General features: G+C 37.8%; 1 protein-coding gene across 7 annotated transcripts in view; it reads right to left on the bottom strand.

Annotated features, from left to right (window-relative positions):
* ESCO1 (establishment of sister chromatid cohesion N-acetyltransferase 1) overlaps window positions 1-24,018 on the bottom strand; it is a 78,021-nt gene that overhangs the window by 44,364 nt on the left and 9,639 nt on the right. For 3 of the 7 annotated variants that reach the window (XR_013831257.1, XR_013831258.1, XM_079942272.1), the window contains exons 2-4: window positions 6,988-7,091; window positions 3,192-3,294; window positions 817-2,950 (exon numbers count right to left, since the gene is read on the bottom strand). Coding sequence is in view for 5 of the 7 variants with exons in the window: in XM_079942272.1 (XP_079798398.1) it covers window positions 817-2,367 (1,551 nt within the window). In the remaining 2 variants the exon portion in view is untranslated. Of the gene's footprint in view, window positions 1-816; window positions 2,951-3,191; window positions 8,105-24,018 lie in introns of those variants that run through there. The other 4 variants (XM_079942269.1, XM_079942270.1, XM_079942268.1 and 1 more) reach the window with 4 other exon arrangements.

Genomic DNA, 24,018 nt, shown 5'->3' with positions numbered 1-24,018 from the left:
ATTACAAAATTAAATAACTAAAACAAATTGGTGGAGTTCTAAAAATCAGTATTATACAACGCTAAAGTTTGACACACATAAAATTTCTGCCTATTGCTTTTATGTATTGGTATTTTACCTATGATTTAATTTGGAAAGAAATGGGCTCAGCTGCTTTTACAAGGTTTCAAAACTACTTCTCAGATAATCATTCAAGTTTCTTCCAGCTATTTAGATTCTGTTTTTCAATTTACTTTTCCATTTTAAAAATTCTTGGCCACTACAATTTTATTCTTAGCCTGAGGTCTGAATTATTTGTATCTTTCAGACATTTTATTTGCCAATTTTTAAAATGGCCACACAAGTCAAACCAAAAGGCATCTCTACTATTAGAAATGTTTAATTTTTAAATTTTATCAGGTGGGGAAAGTTGATTTGTGCCAGCTGAAATTAATTTTAACAACTTGGTCAGAATTGGGCCCAACTTCAAGTTCTACATTTTAGTCACTCATTATGAAACATAGTTTCTGTGGTTACAATTAATAGAAAAAGGAAACAAATCAGTGTGTTAAAGGAAAAAGAAAAGCTAGACTTCAACAGGTTTATGCTTCACATAAAATTAAAATGAAGGGTGAAAATAAGGAAACAATGACAAGCATTCATGTAAATATGAGACATCTAAAGGCGTAAGTTCTATCACTCACTACAAGATTGGGTTAATAAAATAGAATTCCTTAACATTTTACAACTTAATTCTTAAGTTAAAATATGTTGTAAACACTTAAATCTTATCAGAAAGTACTCAGACACCTCTATGTACATGATGAAAATAATTACCTTATCTGGCGTTGATTCAAAAGAATCTTTCTTCTGGTTATCCAATGGCTGATCAGGAGGTGGTTTTATCTGATTACCCAAACAACAATTTTCAGGAGGCTTTTGGGGGGTTTTATTAATGTCAACTGTAATATCATTAAGTTTAACTTCTTCAGAATTAATTTCTTTCATTTCTTCCTGCTGGCAAGCTTTATTTTTATCATCATGTGGTTTTGACCCTAAAAATGTACTTTGAGTCACTGGATGATGCATTTCTAACGCAGGCAGTGAAAAACTGGGTCGTAATAAGCACAATTTAGGGGAAAATTGAGAGTCTAATTTATTCTGCTGCACAGAGTTAAATTTTGAGAGCTTAATTTTAGTCCAGTTGGAGTTCTTTTTAGTTGCGTTGTTTATTCCATTTAGAATACATTTCACAGGCTTTGTTTTTCTACTGGGGAAGAAACGATTACACTGAACATCCTGACTTGTTTCCTTCTGATGAAGTATTTGTCTTTCAGTATCAGTCTCTTCCAATTTTATTTCTGTAGGCTTCTCCTCCTTTACATTTTCCACTTGTGAAGATTCCTTTTTTACCTCTACAGTATCTGACTCAATTTCACCAGCAATTTCTTCACAGAGCTGGAGAATGCTCCCTCGTTTGCTCTTTCCTGCTTGCTCCAGCTCATTATCTGTACTTTGTTCAGGCACTGATGGCTGTGGACTTTTTTGGGATTTTGCACTAGTATTCACTTGTGTATGAACTGACTTCTTCATCTCATTCTTTTTAGAGACCACTGAAGCAGCCATTTTTGATCTTTTTATCTCAGAAGAAGTTACAGGCACAGATTTTGTTTCCTCTTTTCTAGTATTCTTCTGAAGACACTTTTCAGATACTTTTATGCACTGAGAACTACAAGTAGAGGCTGTCTGATGCTCTACTTTGCGTTTTTTTCCTTTTGGGGAATTTATTACTTCATTAGTTACAGAATTTTCATCCTCTTTAGAATCAGACTTTATTTCCAGCACTTTTCTTTTCACGTGTTTCTGATTTGTTTTAACTTTATTAGATTTGCTCTTAGTATTGCTACGGTGCTCTTTTTTTGTTGGTGGCAAACTCTGTTTAACTGCTTGAACTTGACCCTGAATGTCTCTATTACGCAGAGACCTTGTTGAAACCTCTGTTAACTGTTGTAGTCTTTGTGATCTTCGATTAAGCTGTTCATTTGATTTAGGGGTTTTGTGCACTGACTTTTTCTGAGATAATTTCTTCTGCTTTGTAGATTCTTGTTGTGAATGTCCCTTTACAGTCACCATATTTTTACTAATAGGTTTACTAGCTTTTTTATCACTGGATGCTGACCTTGTGCTCATGCATGTTCCTAATTCATCAGGCTGATTGACTTTACTTTCATTGGAAGATTTAACCAGTGATTTTATAGCTTCCTTTGGACCTGATTTTTTTACTAGATTCTTTTGAGAACCTTGAATTTGTGTTTCTAGATTCTTATCTTCACTCTTTTTAATAACACTGGAGGAATTTTCTTTTGATTTCTCCTGAATGGACATCATTCCTGAGTAAGGTCCTCCTTTTCTAAGTAGTTTTTGAGATTTTGTGTCCTGGTAGTTGTAAATGTTGAATGTCTAGTATTATTACTGAGCAGCAGGTCTTAAAAATCAACTGAAACTGATATACATTTTCAACAAAAATACTAGTTTGCTAAGATTTCTGTCATCCTTATGACATGAGAAAAGCTGGCATGAAGGCTGAAAGATATTTGCTTTACTTTGGACGAGGCAATAGAAATTTGAGGAAATTTTAAATCTAATCTGATATTTTCAGAACTTTTTATGAAAAAATTTTAATTCAAGTTTGATCTACTTTGTTAATTTTATTCAATTAATATCAGTTTTCAGGCCTAGCCCTATTACTGGAGGAGTTATTTATCACTGACCTGTCTGTTTTGACAAAGTTTTTGAAAACTTTTTTCTTCTGAAGTCTACAGTTATTGGACTTTGATTCATTGGAAACATGTCTTACAGTTAACACGTTTCTTTCCTTGTTTGTTGAGTCTGTTCGTTTAAAGTTCTTATATAACCACTTCCGTTTAATAAAATAGTCTATTAATATAGATTTCCTTTTGTGCTGCCATTTCTGGAAAAATAAAAAAATAAAAATTAAATTTTGTACAATTCAAGAAATTTAGCAATGCTGATACTATACAGAAATAACCATGACTTACATAAACTCTAACTTCTCTTTTTGAATTATTTAGTCTGTATACTTAAGGCTAACAGAAAAAAGTATCCCAAGCACAGTCTTATAAATAATGGAAAACCTGTCTCATGTAAGCATAGAATAGTTGAAAATCAATCTATTCCTTGAGGTTACTTACATTTCCTTTCCCACAAGAAAGAATTGATCTTTCAGCCACCATAACTCATAAAAATTTGACAAAATCATTCCTTATAATTTCCTTTCAACACATTACACAGCACCTAAAAGTAAAATATTTTAAAATGTTTAAAAGGTACAAAGATGTAATCATTCATTTACATCTCATCAAATCTATTAACCAACATGTTAATCTATACTCCATAATTTTTATCCTATCCTACCATCAGTCTTCAGAGTTCAGTTTACACATAGCACTTAATTTTAGTATTTCTAACCTGAAGTAATCTATGGTACATGCATCCAATGAAATATAACGTTTCTATTTCATTGATGAAATCCATTTTATGTTTTAAAAAAAGTTTTAAAATACAAAAAACAATTCATAATATAGACATATAATGGTTAAGCTAGTAAAATCCTATTTTGAGGAAAAACAGTACACATAAATAACTATATTCATAGAAAAACAGTGACACACAGTAAAAAAAGGCAGATTTAAACACACACATTTACCTCTACTCTCATGTAATACCCACTAAAAAAAAAAAGCAACAGATTAAAACGAAGCAAGACAAAACCATAAACTCAAAGGATGAAGAACAAAAGTGTAGATGATAAAAATTAAACGTACAGAAGCTACAAAGAAGGACAAATAACTAACCTCCAGACTCAAAAAAAAACTGATCTTAAATTAGAAACAGGAAAGCCAAGTGAGAAACAGCTCTACGTAAACCACAGAATCCCTCAAGAAGCAGAAATTGGCAGTACCAGGAGATAGGTTATGGGGAGGAAAATGGGACTCACAAAAGGGGAAAGACTGCCACACAGCCTTTCCAATTACTACCACCCAGAAGACTACCCCTGCATCACTCCCTAAAGACTGGTATAAATTTTGGGAAGGAGTAAAACAAAAGGTCTTTGGTCTGTGGGCTCAACAGTCACAGCTGAGGGAGGAAGTATCACACTGACAACAGAGGGAGTAAGTAGCAGTACACATACTGATTACTGAAACCCAGTCCTTCCACCCCAAACGCTCTTTGCCTACTCAGAGACTCCCAGAGGACAGCAGCCTAGCCTATGCCTTCTAGGAAGGAGACTAAAAGATAATTTTCTAATGAATTTGACAAAACTAGAGAAAAGACCTAAAAAATACTGATAGGGCCCACAGTCATTAATCACAGACATACACACACTCACTCACTCACACCCTACCAGCAGGAGACTACCCACCATCCAAACAGTTTCCAATTAGTTTTTAGTGTCTCACTTGTAACCATGAGCAAAACCAGAAATCACCACATACAAGAGGAGACCCTTAAAAAAACAGGGAGGAAGTAGCTTGGAAGAAAAAAACAATGCACAGACAAAAACTAAAAATAAGTTAATTCATTCATGAAACAAATATATAAGAACATTCACAGTACAAAAAGGAACTCTTGAAAATTAAAACTAATATTAAAGAAATTAAAAAGTCAATAGAAGCAATAGAAGATAAAGGTAAGGAGATCACCTATAAAGCAGAACAAAAACAGCAAGGTGGCAAGTAGGAGACAAAAGAGAAGAAAAAGGACCAGCCATGCAGAAGAGTCCAGTAATTCTGGTTTTAGAAAACAGAGAAAAAGAACTGAAAAAAAAACAAGAATTCAAGAAATTTTCCTATAATTAAAAGACATAAGTGTCCAGATTAAAAGGGTCAAAGCATCTAGCACAATGGAGAAAAAAAGATTTTGAAAAGTTTGTCATGGGAATTCCCTGGTGGTCCAATGATTAGGACTCTGCGCTTTCACTGACAAGGGCGCGGGTTCAATCCCCAGTTGGGGAACTGCGCGGTGCGGCCAAAAAAAATAATAATAATAAAAATAAAACAACCCCCCCCCATAAAAAACAGATTAAAACTTGGGAGAATTTTAGTAGTTGTCTTGAGTGGGTAAGGCTTTCAAGCCTTGTTACAAAATTCAGAAGTCAAGTTTGAGGGATAAAACTGGGGGAAAAATACTGGCAAGAAACAGCATAAGCTTATCACCATAATATATTCACCGGAAGTAAACCACAGATGGCTGATGAAATAATAACAGAATAACAAATTAGAACCAAATCAAAATACCATTTTTTACCTGTCAGACTGGCAAAAGATCAAGAAGTTTAACAACACAGTCTTAGCAAGGATTTGTGACAGGTTACTCTCATATTACTGCAGGTGATTCAATGTCTATGCAGGACAATTTGTCAATATCAATCAATATTATATTATAAATGCTAAATATCAAACAATTTCATTTTCAAGACTTTATATTACAGATATACTTGCACAAGTGCACAGACACAAGTAAATACAAAATTCACTGGAACACTGGAGCAACAGACTGAAAATCCACAACGTCCATCATTATAAACTGCTTTATAATTAATGATACACTCATACTATATCATGCAATCATGTCAAAGCAGAGATGAGATTCAACTCAATTCCAGGCAAAATTCCCACAGGCTTTTTATACAGAAACTGACAAGCTGATTTTAAAACTTATGTGAAAAAGCAAAAAAAAAAAAAAAAATCCACATACAATAGTCAAAGCCCTTTAAAAAAACCTCGAAATACACTATCTGATTTCAAGACTTACTAAAAAGCTACAGTAATCAAGACAAAGGGACACAGAGATCAATGGAAGAAAATCCAGAAACAGACCCATACATTTATGGTCAGTTGAAAGAAAAGTCTGAAAAAAAACAGTGTTGGAACTACTGGATATCCAAGTAGAAAAAAAAAAAAAATCAACACTTACCTCACACAACACACAAAACTAAGTTGAGACTGATCACAGACATAATGTAAAACTATAAAATTCTAAAAGAAAAAAAAAGGCAAAAATCTTTGAGATTCTGAGGTAAACAAAGATTTTTTAGGAAGGAATACTGTTCACTCCACATAAAAACTTGTCCAAAAATCTTAAAAGCAGCTTTGTGTACAATAACCAAAATCTGAAAACAACCCAAAAGTCGGGTGAATGGATAAACAAAAATGTGGTATGTCAATATAACAGAACACTCTGCAATCAAAGGGAGCAAACTACTGGAACCACATGAACGAACTTCACAATCAGGATGCTGAATGAAAAAGGCTAGACACAAAGACTATACAAACTATGATTCTACTTTTTGGAAATTCTAGAAAAGGCAAAGTTATCTACAGTAACAGAAAGCAGATGAGTCACTGCCTGGGGTCAGGAGTGGAGGGAGAGATAGACTTTTGGAGGTAATGGAAATGATCTCTATCTTGATTATGATGGTGGTTCCAAGAGTGTGTAAATCTGTCAAAATCCACCAAATTGTACCCTCTAAAAGGGTGCACTTTATTATACATAAATTATGCTTTAATAAATCTGTCTAAAAAATAGAACTGTAAGTAACTGATATGGACCTAGAACCGAGAAACATTGTTAAGCCAAATAATGCAAGGTGCATAACAGGGTGTACTTCCCTTTGTGTAAAAAGAAAAAAAGGGAGACAGTGGGAGGAAGGAAAGATATAGAAACGTATGCTTGTTTAGGCACACAAAAGGTATGGAAGGATACACAAGAAACTAGTAATAGTGAAGACTTCTAGGAAAGAGAACTACGGGACCAAGTGAGAAGTGTGACCAAAAAAAACTTACTTTTCACTAACTACCCCATTTTATTATGTAAACATATAATCTTGTCAAAAAAAGTTACATTTCTCTGAATATATTAAGTATATTTGGTATACTGACCAACTATCTTTGAAGGCACTGAACTGTAATAGTATAGGCCACTTACCTTCCTGAAATGAAAATCACATAACTTTTTTCTTCAGGTTGATGGACGATGCTTCTAATGAATGATGCTTCTAATAACTTACTGTGTGTTTTCTGGTTGTTAATCTTAAAAAAAAAAAAAATTCTATAGCTAAAGTAAAACAATCTATAAAAAAACATGAGAATACAAAAACAGTATTATCTATTAACTGTCTATTAAGTATTAAAACAACTTAGGGATGAGGGGAAGATGGCGGAAGAGTAAGACTGGAGATCACCTTCCTCCCCACAGATTCACCAGAAATACATCTACACGTGGAACAACTCCTACAGAACACTTACTGAACGCTGACAGAAGACCTCAGACCTCCCAAAAGGCAATAAACTCCCCACGTACCTGCGTAGGGCAAAAGAAAAAACAGACAAAAGAATAGGGACGGGACCTGCACCAGTGGGAAGGAGCTGTGAAGGAGAAAAGGTTTCCACACACTAGGAAGCCCCTTCGTGGCCAGAGACTGCGGGTGGCAGAGGGGGAAAGCTTCGGAGCCGCGGAGGAGAGCACATCATTAGGGATGCAGAGGGCAAAGCGGAGAAATTCCCGCACAGAGGATCGGTGCCGACCGGCACTTACCAGCCCGAGAGGCTTGTCTGCTCACCCGCCGGGGCGGGCAGGGCTGGGAGCTGAGGCTTGGGTTTTGGTCGGAGCGCAGGGAGAGGACTGGGGCTGGCGGCGTGAACACAGCCTGCAGGGGGTTAGTGCACCACGGCTAGCGGCTAGCCGGGAAGGAGTCCGGGGGAAAGTCTGGACCTGCCGAAGAGGCAAGAGACTTTTTCTTCCCTCTTTGTTTCCTGGTGAGCGAGGAGAGGGGATTAAGAGCGCTGCTTAAAGGAGCTCGAGACGGGCGCGAGCCGCAGCTAAAAGCGCGGACCCCAGAGACGGGCATGAGACGCTAAGGCTGCTGCTGCCGCCACCAGGAAGCGTGTGTGCGAGCACAGGTCACTATCCACACCCCCCTTCCAGGGAGCCTGTGCAGCCCACCACTGCCAGGGTCCCGGGATCCAGGGACAACTTCCCCGGGAGAATGCACGGCACGCCTCAGGCTGGTGCAACGTCATGCTGGCCTCTGCCGCCGCAGGCTTGCCCAGCACTCCGTGCCCCTCCCTCCCCCCGGCCTGAGTGAGCCAGAGTCCCCAGAGCAGCTGCTCCTTTAACCCGGTCCTGTCTGAGCGAAGAACAGATGCCCTCCTACACGCAGAGGCGTGGCCAAATCCAAAGCTGAGCCCCTGGGAGCTGTGAGAACAAAGAAAAGAAAGGGAAATCTCTCCCAGCAGCCTCAGAAGCAGCAGATTAAAGCTCCACAATCAACTTGATGTACCCTGCATCTGTGGAATACATGAATAGACACGAATCATCCCAAATTGAGGAGGTGGACTTTGAGAGCAAGATTTATGATTTTTTTCCCCTTTTCCTCTTTTTGTGTGTATGTGTATGCTTCTGTCTGAGATTTTGTCTGTATAGCTTTGCTTCCACCATTTGTCCTAGGGTTCCATCCGTCCGTTTTAAAAAATTTTTTTAATAATTATTTTTTATTTTAATAACTTTATTATATTTTCTTATTTTATTTCACTTTAATCTTTCTTTTTTTCCTTCCTTCCCTCCTTCCTCCCTCCCTCCTTTCATTCCTTCTTTCCATCTTCCTTCCTTCCTTTTCCTTCTTTCTTTCAATTATTTTTTTCTCCCTTTTATTCTCAGCCGTGTGGATGAAAGCCTCTTGGTGCTGCAGCCAGGGGTCAGTGCTGTGCCTCTGAGGTTGGAAAGCCAACTTCAGGACACTGGTCCACAAGAGACCTCCCAGCTCCACATAATATCAAATGGCGAAAATCTCCCAGAGATCTCCGTCTCAACACCAGCACCCAGCTTCACTCAACGACCAGCAAGCTACAGTGCTGGACACCCTATGCCAAACAACTAGCAAGACAGGAACACAACCCCACCCATTAGCTGAGAGGCTGCCTAAAATCATAATAAGTCCACAGACACCCAAAAACACACCACCAGACGTGGACCTGCCCACCGGAAAGACAAGATCCAGCCTCGCCCACCAGAACACAGGCACTAGTCCCCTCCAACAGGAGGGGCAGGCACTAGTCCCCTTCCAACAGGAAGCCTACACAACCCACTGAACCAACCTCAGCCACTGGGGACAGACACCAAAAACAACGGGAACTACGAACCTGCAGCCTGCAAAAAGGAGACTCCAAACACAGTAAGATAAGCAAAATGAGAAGACAGAAAAACACACAGCAGATGAAGGAGCAAGATAAAAACCCACCAGACCTAACAAATGAAGAGGAAATGGCAGTCTACCTGAAAAAGAATTCAGAATAATGATAGTAAAGATGATCCAAAATCGTGGAAATAGAATGGACAAAATGCAAGAAACATTTAACAAGGACCTAGAAGAACTAAAGATGAAACAAACAATGATGAACAACACAATAAATGAAATGAAAAATACTCTAGATGGGATCAATAGCAGAATAACTGAGGCAGAAGAACGGATAAGTGACCTGGAAGACAAAATAGTGGAAATAACTACTGCACAGCAGAATAAAGAAAAAAGAATGAAAAGAACTGAGGACAGTCTCAGAGACCTCTGGGACAACATTAAATCATTAAATGCACCAACGTTCGAATTATAGGAGTTCCAGAAGAAGAAGAGAAAAAGAAAGGGACTGAGAGAATATTTGAAGAGATTATAGTTGAAAACTTCCCTAATATGGAAAAGGAAATAGTTAAGTCCAGGAAGCACAGAGTCCCATACAGGATAAATCCAAGGAGAAACACACCAAGACACATATTAATCAAACTGTCAAAAATTAAATACAAAGAAAACATATTAAAAGCAGCAAGGGGGCTTCCCTGGTGGCACAGTGGTTGAGGGTACACGTGCCAATGCAGGGGACATGGGTTCGTGCCCTGGTCCGGGAAGATCCCGCATGCCATGGAGCGGCTGGGCCCGTGAGCCATGGCCGCTGAGCCTGCACGTCCAGAGCCTGTGCTCCGCAACAGAGGAGAGGCCACAACAGTGAGAGGCCCGCGTACCACAAAAAAAAAAAAAGCAGCAAGGGTAAAACAACAAATAACACACAAGGGAATCCCCATAAGGTTAACAGCTGATCTTTCAGCAGAAACTCTGCAAGCCAGAAGGGACTGGCAGGACATATTTAAAGTGATGAAGGAGAAAAACCTGCAACCAAGATTACTCTACCCAGCAAGGATCTCATTCAGATTTGATGGAGAAATTAAAACCTTTACAGACAAGCAAAAGCTGAGAGAGTTCAGCACCACCAAACCAGCTTTACAACAAATGCTGAAGGAACTTCTCTAGGCAAGAAACACAAGAGAAGGAAAAGACCTACAATAACGAACGCAAAACAATTAAGAAAATGGGAATAGGAACATACATATTGATAATTACCTTAAATGTAAATGGACTAAATGCTCCGACCAAAAGACACAGATTGGCTGAATGGATACAAAAACAAGACCCATATATATACTGTCTACAAGAGACCCACTTCAGACCTAGAGACACATACAGACTGAAAGTAAGGGGATGGAAAAAGATATTCCATGCAAATGGAAACCAAAAGAAAGCTGGAGTAGCAATTCTCGTATCAGACAAAATAGACTTTAAAATAAAGACTATTACAAGAGACAAAGAAGGACACTACAGAATGATCAAGGGATCGATCCAAGAATTGTAACAGTAACAATTGTAAATATTTATGCACCCAACATAGGAGCACCTCAATACATAAGGCAAATACTAACAGCCATAAAAGGGGAAATCGACAGTCATAGTAGGGGACTTTCACACCCCACTTTCACCAATGGACAGATCATCCAAAATGAAAATCAATAAAGAAACAAGCTTTAAATAACACATTAAACAAAATGGACTTAATTGATATTTATAGGACATTCCATCCAAAAACAACAGAATACACATTTTTCTCAAGTGCTCATGGAACATTCTCCAGGATAGATCATATCTTGGGTCACAAATCAAGGCTTGGTAAATTTAAGAAAATTGAAATTGTATCAAGTATCTTTTCCGACCACAACGCTATGAGACTAGATATCAATTACAGGAAAAGATCTGTAAAAAATACAAACACATGGAGGCTAAACAATACACTACTTAATAACGAAGTGATCACTGAAGAAATCAAAGAGGAAATAAAAAAATACCTAGAAACAAATGACAATGGAGACACGATGACCCAAAACCTATGGGATGCAGCAAAAGCAGTTCTAAGAGGGAAGTTTATAGCAATGCAATCCTACCTTAAGAAACAGGAAACATCTCGAATAAACAACCTAACCTTGCACTTAAAGCAATTAGAGAAAGAAGAACAAAAAAACCCCAAAGTTAGCAGAAGGAAAGAAATCATAAAAATCAGATCAGAAATAAATGAAAAAGAAATGAAGGAAACGATAGCAAAGATCAATAAAACTAAAAGCTGGTTCTTTGAGAAGATAAAATTGATAAACCATTAGCCAGACTCACCAAGAAAAAAAGGGAGAAGACTCAAATCAATAGAATTAGAAATGAAAAAGGAAAAGTAACAACTGACACTGCAGAAATACAAAAGATCATGAGAGATTACTACAAACAACTCTATACCAATAAAATGGACAACCTGGAAGAAATGGACAAATTCTTAGAAATGCACAACCTGCCAAGACGGAGTCAGGAAGAAATAGAAAATATGAACAGACCAATCACAAGCACTGAAGTTGAAACTGTGATTAAAAAATCTTCCAACAAACAAAAGCCCAGGACCAGATGGCTTCACAGGCAAGTTCTATCAAACATTTAGAGAAGAGCTAACACCTATCCTTCTCAAACTCTTCCAAAATATAGCAGAGGGAGGAACACTCCCAAACTCATTCTACAAGGCCACCATCACCTTGATACCAAAACCAGATAAGGATGTCACAAAGAAAGAATACTACAGGCCAATATCACTGATGAACATAGATGCAAAAATCCTCAACAAAATACTAACAAACAGAATCCAACAGCACATTAAAAGGATCATACACCATGATCAAGGGGGGTTTATTCCAGGAATGCAAGGAATATACGCAGATATATTCAATATACACAAATCAATCAATGTGATACACCATATTAACAAATTGAGGGAGAAAAACCACATGATCATCTCAATAGATGCAGAGAAACCTTTCGACAAAATTCAACACCCATTTATGATAAAAACCCTGCAGAAAGTAGGCACAGAGGGAACTTTCCTCAACATAATAAAGGCCATATATGACAAACCCACAGCCAACATCGTCCTCAATGATGAAAAACTGAAACCATTTCCACTAAGATCAGGAACAAGACAAGGCTGCCCACTTTCACCACTCTTATTCAACATAGTTTTGGAAGTTTTAGCCACAGCAATCAGAGAAGAATAAGAAATAAAAGGAATCCAAATCGGAAAAGAAGAAGTAAAGCTGTCACTGTTTGCAGATGACATGATACTATATATAGAGAATTCTAAATATGCCACCAGAAAACTACTAGAGCTAATCAATGAATGTGGTAAAGTAGAAGGATACAAAATTAATGCACAGAAATCTCTGGCATTCCTATACACTAATGATGAAAAATCTGAAAGTGAAATCAAGAAAACACTCCCACTTACCACTGCAACAAAAAGAATAAAATATCTAGGAATAAAGCTACCTAAGGAGACAAAAGACCTGTATGCAGAAAAGTATAAGACACTGAAGAAAGAAATTAAAGATGATACAAATAGATGGAGAGATATACCATGTTCTTGGATTGGAAGAATCAACATTGTGAAAATGACTCTACTACCCAAAGCAATCTACAGATTCAATGCAATCCCTATCAAATTACCACTGGCATTTTTCACAGAACTAGAACAAAAAATTTCACAATTTGTATGGAAACACAAAAGACCCCGAATAGCCAGAGCAATCTTGAGAACGAAAAACGGAGCTGGAGGAATAAGGCTCCCTGACTTCAGACTATACTACAATGCTACAGTAATCAAGACAGTATGGTACTGGCACAAAAACAGAAAGATAGATCAATGGAACAGGACAGAAAGCCCAGAGATAAACCCACGCACATATGGTCACCTTATCTTTGATAAAGGAGGCAGGAATGTACAGTGGAGAAAGGACAGCCTCTTCAATAAGTGGTGCTGGGAAAACTGGACAGGTACATATAAAAGTATGAGATTAGATCACTCCCTAACACCGTACACAAAAATAAGCTCAAAATGGATTAAAGACCTAACTGTAAGGCCAGACACTATCAAACTCTTAGAGGAAAACATAGGCAGAACACTCTATGACATAAATCACAGAAAGATCCTTTTTGACCCACCTCCTAGAGAAATGGAAATAAAAACAAAAATAAACAAATGGGACCTAATGAAACTTCAAAGCTTTTGCACAGCAAAGGAAACCATAAACAAGACCAAAAGACAACCCTCAGAATGGGAGAAAATATTTGCAAATGAAGCAACTGACAAAGGATTAATCTCCAAAATTTATAAGCAGCCCATGCAGCTCAATAACAAAAAAACAAACAACCCAATCCAAAAATGGGCAGAAGACCTAAATAGACATTTCTCCAAAGAAGATATACAGACTGCCAACAAACACATGAAAGAATGCTCAACTTCATTAATAATTAGAGAAATGCAAATCAAAACTACAATGAGATATGATCTCAAACCAGTCAGAATGGCCATCATCAAAAAATCTAGAAACAATAAATGCTGGGGAGGGTGTGGAGAAAAGGGAACACTCTTGCACTGCTGGTGGGAATGTGAATTGGTACAGCCACTATGGAGAACAGTATGGAGGTTCCTTAAAAAACTACAAATAGAACTACCATATGACCCAGCAATCCCACTACTGGGCATATACTCTGAGAAAACCATAATTCAAAGAGTCATGTACCAAAATGTTCATTGCAGCTCTATTTACAATAGCCAGGAGATGGAAACAACCTAAGTGTCCATCATCAGATGAATGGATAAAGAAGATGTGGCACATATATACAATGGAATATTACTCAGCCATAAAAAGAAACGAAATTGAGCTATTTGTAATGAGGTGGATAGACCTAGAGTCTGTCACACAGAGTGAAGTAAGTCAGAAAGAGAAAGACAAATACCGTATGCTAACATATATACGGAATTTAAGAAAAAAAAATGTCATGAAGAACTTAGGGGTAAGACAGGAAAAAAGACAAAGATCTACTAGAGAATGGACTTGAAGATATGGGGGGGGGAAGGGTAAGCTGTGACAAAGCGAGAAAGAGGAATGGACATATATACACTACCAAACGTAAGGTAGATAGCTAATAGGAAGCAGGCGCATAGCACAGGGAGATCAGCTTGGTGCTTTGTGACCGCCTGGAGGTGTGGGAGGGAGAGAGACTCAAGAGGGAAGAGATATGGGAACATATGTATATGTATAACTGATTCACTTTGTTATAAAGCAGAAACTAACACACCACTGTACTCCAATAAAGATGTAAAGAAAAAAACAAAAAAACAACTTAGACTAAACTAGACTAAACAATGGCCTAGTGACGATTTTTCACTTGACATACAAAAATCATGCAACTCAATATGGTCACCATCTCATTTTTTTTTTTTTTTTTTTTTTTTTTTTTTTGCGGTACGCAGGCCTCTCACTGTTGTGGCCTCTCCCGTTGCGGAGCACAGGCTCCGGACGCGCAGGCTCAGCGGCCATGGTGCATGGGCCCAGCTGCTCCGCGGTATGTGGGATCTTCCCGGACCAGGGCACGAACCCGTGTCCCCTGCATCGTCAGGCGGACTCTCAACCACTGCACCACCAGGGAAGCCCCATCTCATTTTTTATACTGTATAATAGATTTGGTTTTTCTTCAAAAATAACCACTACCTTCTATCCGAAACCCCACCTCCCTGTAAGGAGTATATTATTTTCCTTCCCATCAGATGCTTAGCTTGACCATATGTCTTACTTTGGCCTCATGGTGGACAGAGCATACTCTCCTGCCCCCATAGCCTTGCATCTGATGATTTGGCCAATGGGGTGTTAGCAGAAAGTATGCAAACAGAGGTTTGAAATATCTTTGTGCAGTTGGTCTTGCCCTCTTGTTACCTCTGTCATCACCACGAGAAGAGTTTCAGCAGGAATATGTTGCCCCTTCAGCCTAGGCCCCAGAAGAAACACAAACAGTAAGACTGGGCCAAACCCCAAATGAGGTGCCAAGCCCAACCCACAGGGAGAATTAAAGCCCACCCACACACCCACAGCTAAGCCTAAGTCACCTAACCCACAGCAGCTCTACAGATATATAAGCAAAAATAACTGTTGTTTTAAACCACTGAGCTGTACGGCAGTTTCTCATTCAGCAATAACTGATTAATACATATTGCAGTTAAATTTTCTGGGAAGCTCCATATCTACCCAAGATTAAGCCTCAGAGGTACAATAACTTGAAAAAACAGAAAACTCATTTAATTTCCTTTATTACTTTAGCGCCAAGAATTTTAATTTTAAAAATGATGAATTACCTTACTTTACTTCTTTTCCTCGCAATTTCTAAATATTTTAACATTTGGCAGTTGGGACCTACCATAATAAAAAGGTTAACTGATACACAAATCTGCGGTACTTGTCACTCACCTGTTCAGGCATGCTGAGGATCACTTCACTTTAGTTTGCCCTACGTGTTAAATCATTATCAACCTAGCATTATACAACTTAACAACATCCCTTTCTATTAAATAAAATCTTGCAATCAAGGACTGAAATGCATTCTCTAACCTGTTAAACTGACAAGATCCCTCCACAACCCAGAGCCAAGTTATTAATAGAATTCTAATAAAATCAATATTGGGGCCAAAAATCAATAATCAAACTTAACATGGGACTTCCCTGGTGGCGCAGTGGTTAAGAATCCGCCTGCCAATGCAGGAGACACGGGTTCTATCCCTGGTCTAGGAAGATCCCACATGCCGGGGAGCAACTAAGCCCGTGCACCACAACTACTAAGCCTGAGCTCTACAGCCCACGAGTCACAACTACTGAGCCCACGTGCCACAACTACTGAAGCCCACGTGCCTAGAGCCTGTGCTCCGCAACAAAGAGCAGCCCCCGCTCGCCGCAACTAGAGAAAGCCTGCGTGTAGCAACGATGACCCAACACAGCCAAAAATAAAAAAATAAATAAAGAACATAAAATGATCACTTCAGAAAACCCACAGTAACATTTATATAGAAAGATAATTTACAAGATATGTTAGTACCTGAGAATTTAAGAGTACATCCAATTTCCCAACAGTACATTATAATAAAATATACTCAAATTTTAATCATTAAAATATTTAGATTACATCACCCAATATATTTTTAAGTTTAAAGTGATTTTTTTTAAAACCATTTTATATTTGGGAATTCCGTGGCAGTCCAGTAGTTAAGACTCCATGCTCTCACTGCTGAGGGCCTGGGTTCAATCCCTGGATGAGGAACTAAGATCCCACAAGCTACGTTATGTGGTCAGAAAAAAAAATTTTTTTATAATTGAGATGTAATTTGAGATAGGACTATAAAATTCACCTATTTATAGTGTACAATTTAGTAGGTTTTAGTATATTCAGAGTTGTACAACAATTGCCAGTAGTTCCAGAGTATCTTTGCCACCCCAAACCCATTAGCAGTCATTCTCTTATTTCTCACCCCCCTTCCAGTCCCTGGCAATTACAAATCCACTTTCTGTCTTTATGGATTTGGCTATTCTGGATGTTTCATATAAATGAAATCATAAATACATGTGGCCTTTTGTGGTAGGCTTCTTTCACTTAACGTAATGTTTTCAAGGTTCAAGCAGGGTTGCAGCATGTTTCAGTAATATCTTGTGCTTTACGGCTAAATACTATTCCATTGTATAAATATATCACATTTTGTTTGCCTATCCATCAGTTGATGGATTGTTAGATGGGCTGTTTCTACTTTTTGGCTATCATGAATAATGCTATGAATAATCCTGAAGGAGTTTTTATGTGAACATGTTTTCAAGTTTCCTGGGTATATACCTAAGAATATAACCATTGGGCCATATGGAAACTCTGTGTTTAACTTCTGAGGGACTGTTTTCCAAATCAGCTGCAACATTTTACATTCCCACCAGCTATGCGTGTGGGTTCCAATTTCTCTACAACCCTGTTAGCATTTATTATTAATTTTTAAAATTTTAGTTATCCTTTTAGGTGTAAAGTAGTATCTCATTGAAGTTTTAATTTGTATTTTCCTAATGAGTAATTATGTTGAGCATCTTTTCATGTGCTTATTGGCCATCTGTATTTCTTCTCTGGAGAAATGTCTATTTGAATCCTTTCCTCATTCTAAAAATTTGGTCATTTTTCCTTTTATCATTGAGTTGAAACAGTTTTTTACCTGGATATTAGACTCTCATCAGATGCATGAACCACAAATATTTTTCTCCAATTCTATTGGCTGTCTTTTCACATTTTTGATAAGAGTCCTTTGATGTACAAAAATTCATCCATGGATGAACACTTAGATTGTTTCCATAACTTGGCTATTGCAAATAACACCGCAATGAACATGGGGGTACATATATCTTTTTGAGGTAGTGTTTTTCATTTTCTTCGGGTAAATACCCAGAAGTGGAATTGCTGGATCATATGGTAGTTCTATTTTTAATTTTTTAAGAAACCTCCATGCTGTTTTCCATAGTGGCTGCACCAATTTCCATTTCCACCAACAGTACACAAGGGTTCCCTTTTCTCCACATCCTTGCCAACACTTTTTATTTCTTGTCTTTTTGATATCAGCCATTCTAACAGGTATGAGGTAATATAGCATTGTGATTTTGATTTGCATCTCCCTAATGATTAGTGATTCTGAGCATCTTTTCATGTTCCTGTTGACTCTCTGTATGTCTTCCTTGGAAGAATTCCATTCAGATCTTCTGCCCATTTTTTATTTGAACTGTTTTTTTTTCTATTTATTGAGTTATATGAATTCATCATTTATTTTCAGATATATGATGTGCAAATATTTTCTCCCATTCAGTAGGCTGCCTTTTCATTTTGTTGGTTTCCTTTGCTGTGCAGAAGCTGTTTAGTTTGATGCAGTCCCACTTGTTTATTTTTGCTTTTGTTGTTTTTGCTTTTGGTGTCAGATTCAAAAAATCATCACCAAGACTTATGTCAAGGAGCTAACTGCCTATGTTTTCTTCTAAGAGTTTTATGGTTTCAGATCTTATGTTCAAGTCTTTAATCTATTTTGAGTTAATTTTTGTGTATGGTGTATGATAGTGTTCCAGTTTCATTCTTTTACATGTGGTTGTCCAGTTTTCCCAACACCGTTTACTGAAGAGACTGTCCTTTCCCCTGTATATTCTTAGCGCTCTCTCTCTTTTTTTTGCCACGCCATGTGGCTTGCAGGATCTCAGTTCCCTGACCAGGGATTGAACCTGGGCCACGCAGTGTTGTGAAAGCCTGGAATCCTAATCATTAGGCCACCAGGGAACTCCCATTGGCTCTTTTTTCAGTTAAGTTTTTAAATGAGGAAATGTGACTCCTTCAACTTTATTTCTCTTTTTCAAGATTGTTTTGGCTTTTTGATATTAATTTTAAGATCAGTTTGTCAATTTCTGCCCAAAAAGTCAGCTAGGATTTTGATAAGGAATTGCACTGAATCTGAGGATCAAGTTGAGGAATACTGCCATCTTAATAATATGTCTTCCAATTCTTGAACATAGATATCTTTTCACTTATTTAGGTCATCTTTAATAATTTTAAACAATGTTTTGTAATTTTCAGTGTACAAGCCTTGCATTTCTTTTGTTACATTTATTCTTAAGTATTTTATTGTTTTTTTATTCTACTATAAAAGGAATTATTTTCTTAATTTCCTTTTTGGATGGTTCATCACTAGTAGAGAGAAATACAATTGCTTTTTGTATGTTGTTCTTGTATCTTATAACCTTGTTGAATTCATTTATTAGCTCTAACAGGTTTTTTTGTGTGGATTCCTTAGGATTTTCTCCATATAAAACCGCGTCATCTGCAAACAGATATAGTTTTACTTATTCCTTTCCAATCTGGATGCCTTTATTTCTTTTTCTTGCCAAATTGTCCTGGCTGGAACCTCCAGTACAATGTTGAATAAAAGTGGCAAAAGCAGATATCCTTGTCTTATTGCTGATCTTAGGAGGAAAGCCTTTAGTCCTTCACCGGTAAGTATAATGTTAGATACAGGCTTTTCATAGATGCTCTTCTATTGCAGCTTTGTTGAATGTTTTTATCATGAAAGATGTTAAATTTTGTTAAATGCTTTTTCTGCATCTATTGAGGTGATTATGTGATTTTGTTCCCCTTTATTCTATTAACATGGTATCTCACCTTGTTAATTTTCATATGTTGAACCAACTTTGCATTGATAGGATAAATCCCATTTCGTCAGGGTGTATAATCCTTTTTATATGTTGCTGGATTCAGTTTGCATGTACTGAGTTGAGGAATTTTTATGTGTATATTTATAAAAAATATTGAACCATAGTTTCCTTTCTTGTGATGTCTCTGTCTAATTTTGGTATCAGGGTTTTACAGTGGCCTCATAGAATTAGCTAAGCTGTATTCCCTCCTCTTGCATTTTTTGGAGGAGTTTAGGAATGCTTGATGTTAATTCTTTAAACACTTGATAGAATTCACTGGTAAAGCCATCTGGGACTGAGTTTTTCTTTTTGGATGATTTTTTGGTTACTAATTCAATCTCTTCATTTGTTATAGGTCTATTTGGATTTTCTATTTCTTCTTGACTCAATCTCTTTCTAGGAATTTTTTCATTGTATCTAGGTTATCAAAATTGTTAGTGTATTCAACTGTTCATAGTATTCTCTTATAATCCTCTTTTATTTCTGTGAGGTTGTTAGTAATATCCCCTCTCATTCCTCACGTTAGTAACCTGAGTCCTTTTTTTCTTGCTAAAACCATTTTTTAAAAAAGAGAAAAGCAAACTAGGCTACCTTTAATTTCTAGGCACAACAGCAAATCAGAAACTGTCAATTCTGTATATTGCTCCAAATTTCATGGAGACAAGAACAACACTGACCTTAAGTAGCAGCTGCTTCCATCCTTCTAATCCCACTTCTCATTCTTGAGAAGCAAAGTCTCTGTGAACCAGCTGCCCCATATGGGGTAGCTTCCAAAGACAGAATTAAGTATCAACCCAAGGCTTCTACTTATTTTTAATTTTTACTCAGTTTCTCCAGATACACAAGGGGAGGGGGTCCTAACCAGAGAGACCTGTGTTTATAATCTATTTTGAGAACTTTATGCTTGATATTAACAGACCATCCAACTACAATTTCTGTATCCTTAAAATAGGCAGAACACAGAGTAGCAGTGCATTACACGTATCCAATACAAGATGCACTTGGAAGAAGTGGAATTTTCACAGTAGGAAAAAAAAAATGTGTGTCCTCCACCGACAGCCTCCTTCTTGGATTCGTGCCCAGTATTCAATGGGTCATGATCATTTCTGTTACAGGTCTCAAAAGCAGGAAGTAAACAGGGGCAGCAGCATTCATCCATCTACACTCATGTACAGATTAGAATGTTCCTTAAATCACCCAAAGCTTAAGGACAAACAGAAATATTAGCAAATTGAAGGGTACTAGAATAAAAAATTAGTATTTGTTCTGGTGTATATCTGCTAGAAATGATACAGGTTCCCAACCTGCTGAGTACTACCAGTGGGCTCCTATTTTTTGACAAAGTGGGTAGTAAATGGGAACTCAAGACAAAGATGCAGGGACATCTAGAGCAGACACAGGGAGGCTGAAAACTCTATAAACTCCCAAATCCCTTGCCTACAAAGGTACACACACCCCCAACCAGCCTTCTGAGTTAAAACCTTTCAGTTACTGCACCTGGAGCAGATGCCTCAAAAAGAAATACATACCAATTCTCCCCAGTCATATGAGAATTAGATCCCAACACAGTCCAAAGAAATAAGAGACCAGTCCTAGGAGGAAACAGTCTCTACACTAACCATCAATAGGAGTCTGGAGAACAAGAGTGAATCTAAAGGTAATAAACCAACAAAGATGGAATATAAGGCTTGATAAGACCATTTATTGTCATGGGTGGACTCACATGATATTCTCTTTCTTCAAAGGGCCAGATAGCAAATATTTTAGGCTTTGTAGCTCACATACAGTCATGATTACGTATTCTTCTTTGGTTTTTTGTTTATTTTTTTTTTACAACCCTTAAAAAAAAATGTAAAACCATTTTGAGGAATGAAGGAAAGGAGGAGAACTGACTAAATTTGGCCCAAGGGACAAAACAGTTTATCAGCACCTGCTCTAGAGCACACCAAACCATTAAATAGTCTGTTAGGGGATTTCCCTGGTGGTCCAGTGGTTAAGACTCCATGCTCTCATAGCTGAGGGCCCGGGTTCAATCCCTGGTCAGGGAACTAAGATCTCACAAGTGGCGTGGTGTGGTAAAAACCAAACCAAACCAAAAAGCCAAGAACCTTAAAACAAAAAGCAATATTAAAGAGTCATACCTTAATGATAAAAGCTTCAATTCAACAGGAAGATGTAACAATTTCAAACTGCACACACCTAAAAACATAGTCTGAAAACGTGTAATTCCCAAATTGATATATAGAGTCCCCTAATTACAAGTACTACAAGGAGAAATATATAAATCCAAAACTGTAACTTAGAGATTTGGCAACACCCCTCTCAGCAAGTGATAGAACAAGCAGACAAAAAAACAAAACAAATGAACAAGAAATTCAATGTACAGAATTATGAACTAATTATACAGAATTATGAACAAGACAAGTAATTTTAAACTTGAACTAATAAAGATATACACGGGGTTTCCCTGGTGGCACAGTGGTTAAGAATCCGCCTGCCCATGCAGGGGACACAGTTCAAGCCCTGGTCCGGGAAGATCCCAAATGCCACAGAGCAACTAAGCCTGTGCGCCACAACTACTGAGCTTGTGCTCTAGAGCCCACAAGCGACAACTACTGAAGCCCGCGCACCTAGAGCCCGTGCGCCACAAGAGAAGCCACTGCAATGAGAAACCCACGCAGTGCAACGAAGAGTAGCCTTCGCTCACCACAACCAGAGAAAAGACCGCGCACAGCAAAGAAGACCCAACGCAGCCAAAAAATAAAATAATTAAAAAAAACAAATATATACACATTATCCCAACAATTGCAAAATATATTCTTTTCAAGCACACATAGAACATTTACAAAGGTGTCCCCAAATACAAGTCCTAAAGCAAGTCTCCACAAACATCTAAGGAATGATACCACAAGTGCTCTCTGATCACAATGCAATTATACTAGAAATGAATAATCCACAAAAGTCTAAGTAGAAAATGCCCAGATGTTTGGAAATTTTAAAAATCTGTTTTACATAAACCATAAGAAATCACACTTAAGAAAACCACAAGGTGGGTGAACCTGCCCTACCAGATATCAACACTTATTGTAAAACCACAGTAACGTGTGATATTGGTTCAGGGATAGACAAATAGACCAATGGGACAGAACAATGACACAAAACAGAGTGCCCAGGGACTTCCCTCGTGGTCCAGTGGTTAAGACTCCGCACTCCCAATGCAGGGGGCCTGGGTTCGATATCTGGTCAGGGAACTAGATCCCACATGCCGCAACTAAAAGATCCCGCACGAGGCAACGAAGATCCCGAGTGCCGCAACTAAGACCTGGCGCAGCCAAATAAATAAATAAATGTCGGAAAAAAACAAAACAAAACAGAGTGCCCAGAATCAGGCTCACGTTTATGGTCAACTGGTTTATGATATACAATACCATAGCTGGGAAAATAGATTTTTTAAAGAAATAGTGCTGGGACAACTGGATATCATATGGGGAAAATAGTGAAACCGGATTCCTACCTCGAACCATATACGAAAGCAAATGCCAAATGGACTGATCATAGATATAAAATGTAAAAGGTAAAACGTAACCTACAGAAGATTAGTATGTACAGATTATATTATTAAAATCCTACAAATCAATAAAATAGCCAATCAAAGGAAAAAACAGACAAGAAATTTGAACAAGCTCATCACAAAAAAAAGGAGGAAGAGAGATGAAAGGAGAAAGAAATCCAAAAAGGCAATGGAAAACCACCACAATGGGCTAAAATTTAAAAGTCTGAGAATTCTGGGAATTCCCTGGCAGTCCAGTGGTTAGGACTCCATGCTTCCATTGCAGGGGGCACAGGTTCCATCCCTGGAACTAAGATCCCACAAGCTGCATGAGAGGCCCCCCCCCAAAAAGTCTGAGAATTCAAAGAATGTAAGTAATTTGCTGCCAGTGGCAGTATTAACTGCACAAACACTTTAGAGAACAGGCCAAGAGAGCAACCAACCCACAATGAAATAGATGGAATGAAGGATCCCAAAAGGAACCCTGAAGGTAGTGTGGGTGGGTTAGAGAAGGGATTGGACCTGCTGTTTGAGTACAAAAAATAATAGTCGGGCATGTGACATGGGGTTGGGGACACTGGGGAGAAAAATTGCATGTGACATGGGGTTGAGGACATTGGGGAGAAAAATTGCCCTAACATCTTAGGAAATTAAGCAAAAGAAAAGTGAGGCAATTACTAACTCCATGAAAAAGTGAAAAGGGGGATATAGTTTCAGAAAAATACTTAGCTCGGCAGTAAACAATATTTACACAGTTATAGTACCACTCACTATTGGCTTAAACAATTTGAAATGTAACTCTATTAAGGTATATGGGGAAGAAAGCAGGAGAGCCAATTCTCAACTATGGAGGCAAAAAGTCAATAACATCTGAAGTTGATCAATCAAAATATAGAAGTTATTGCATACCACCAAAACTATGGAGCTAGATATAAAGAAAACAGCTAGGACAGTGAAAGTGGCAGCTCCTGGAGAAAGGTACT

This window comes from Stenella coeruleoalba (genome assembly GCF_951394435.1).
Source record: "Stenella coeruleoalba genome assembly, chromosome: 14".
In the NCBI taxonomy this organism is placed as follows: domain Eukaryota; kingdom Metazoa; phylum Chordata; class Mammalia; order Artiodactyla; family Delphinidae; genus Stenella; species Stenella coeruleoalba.
This window is presented reverse-complemented; position numbering and strand designations above follow the sequence as displayed.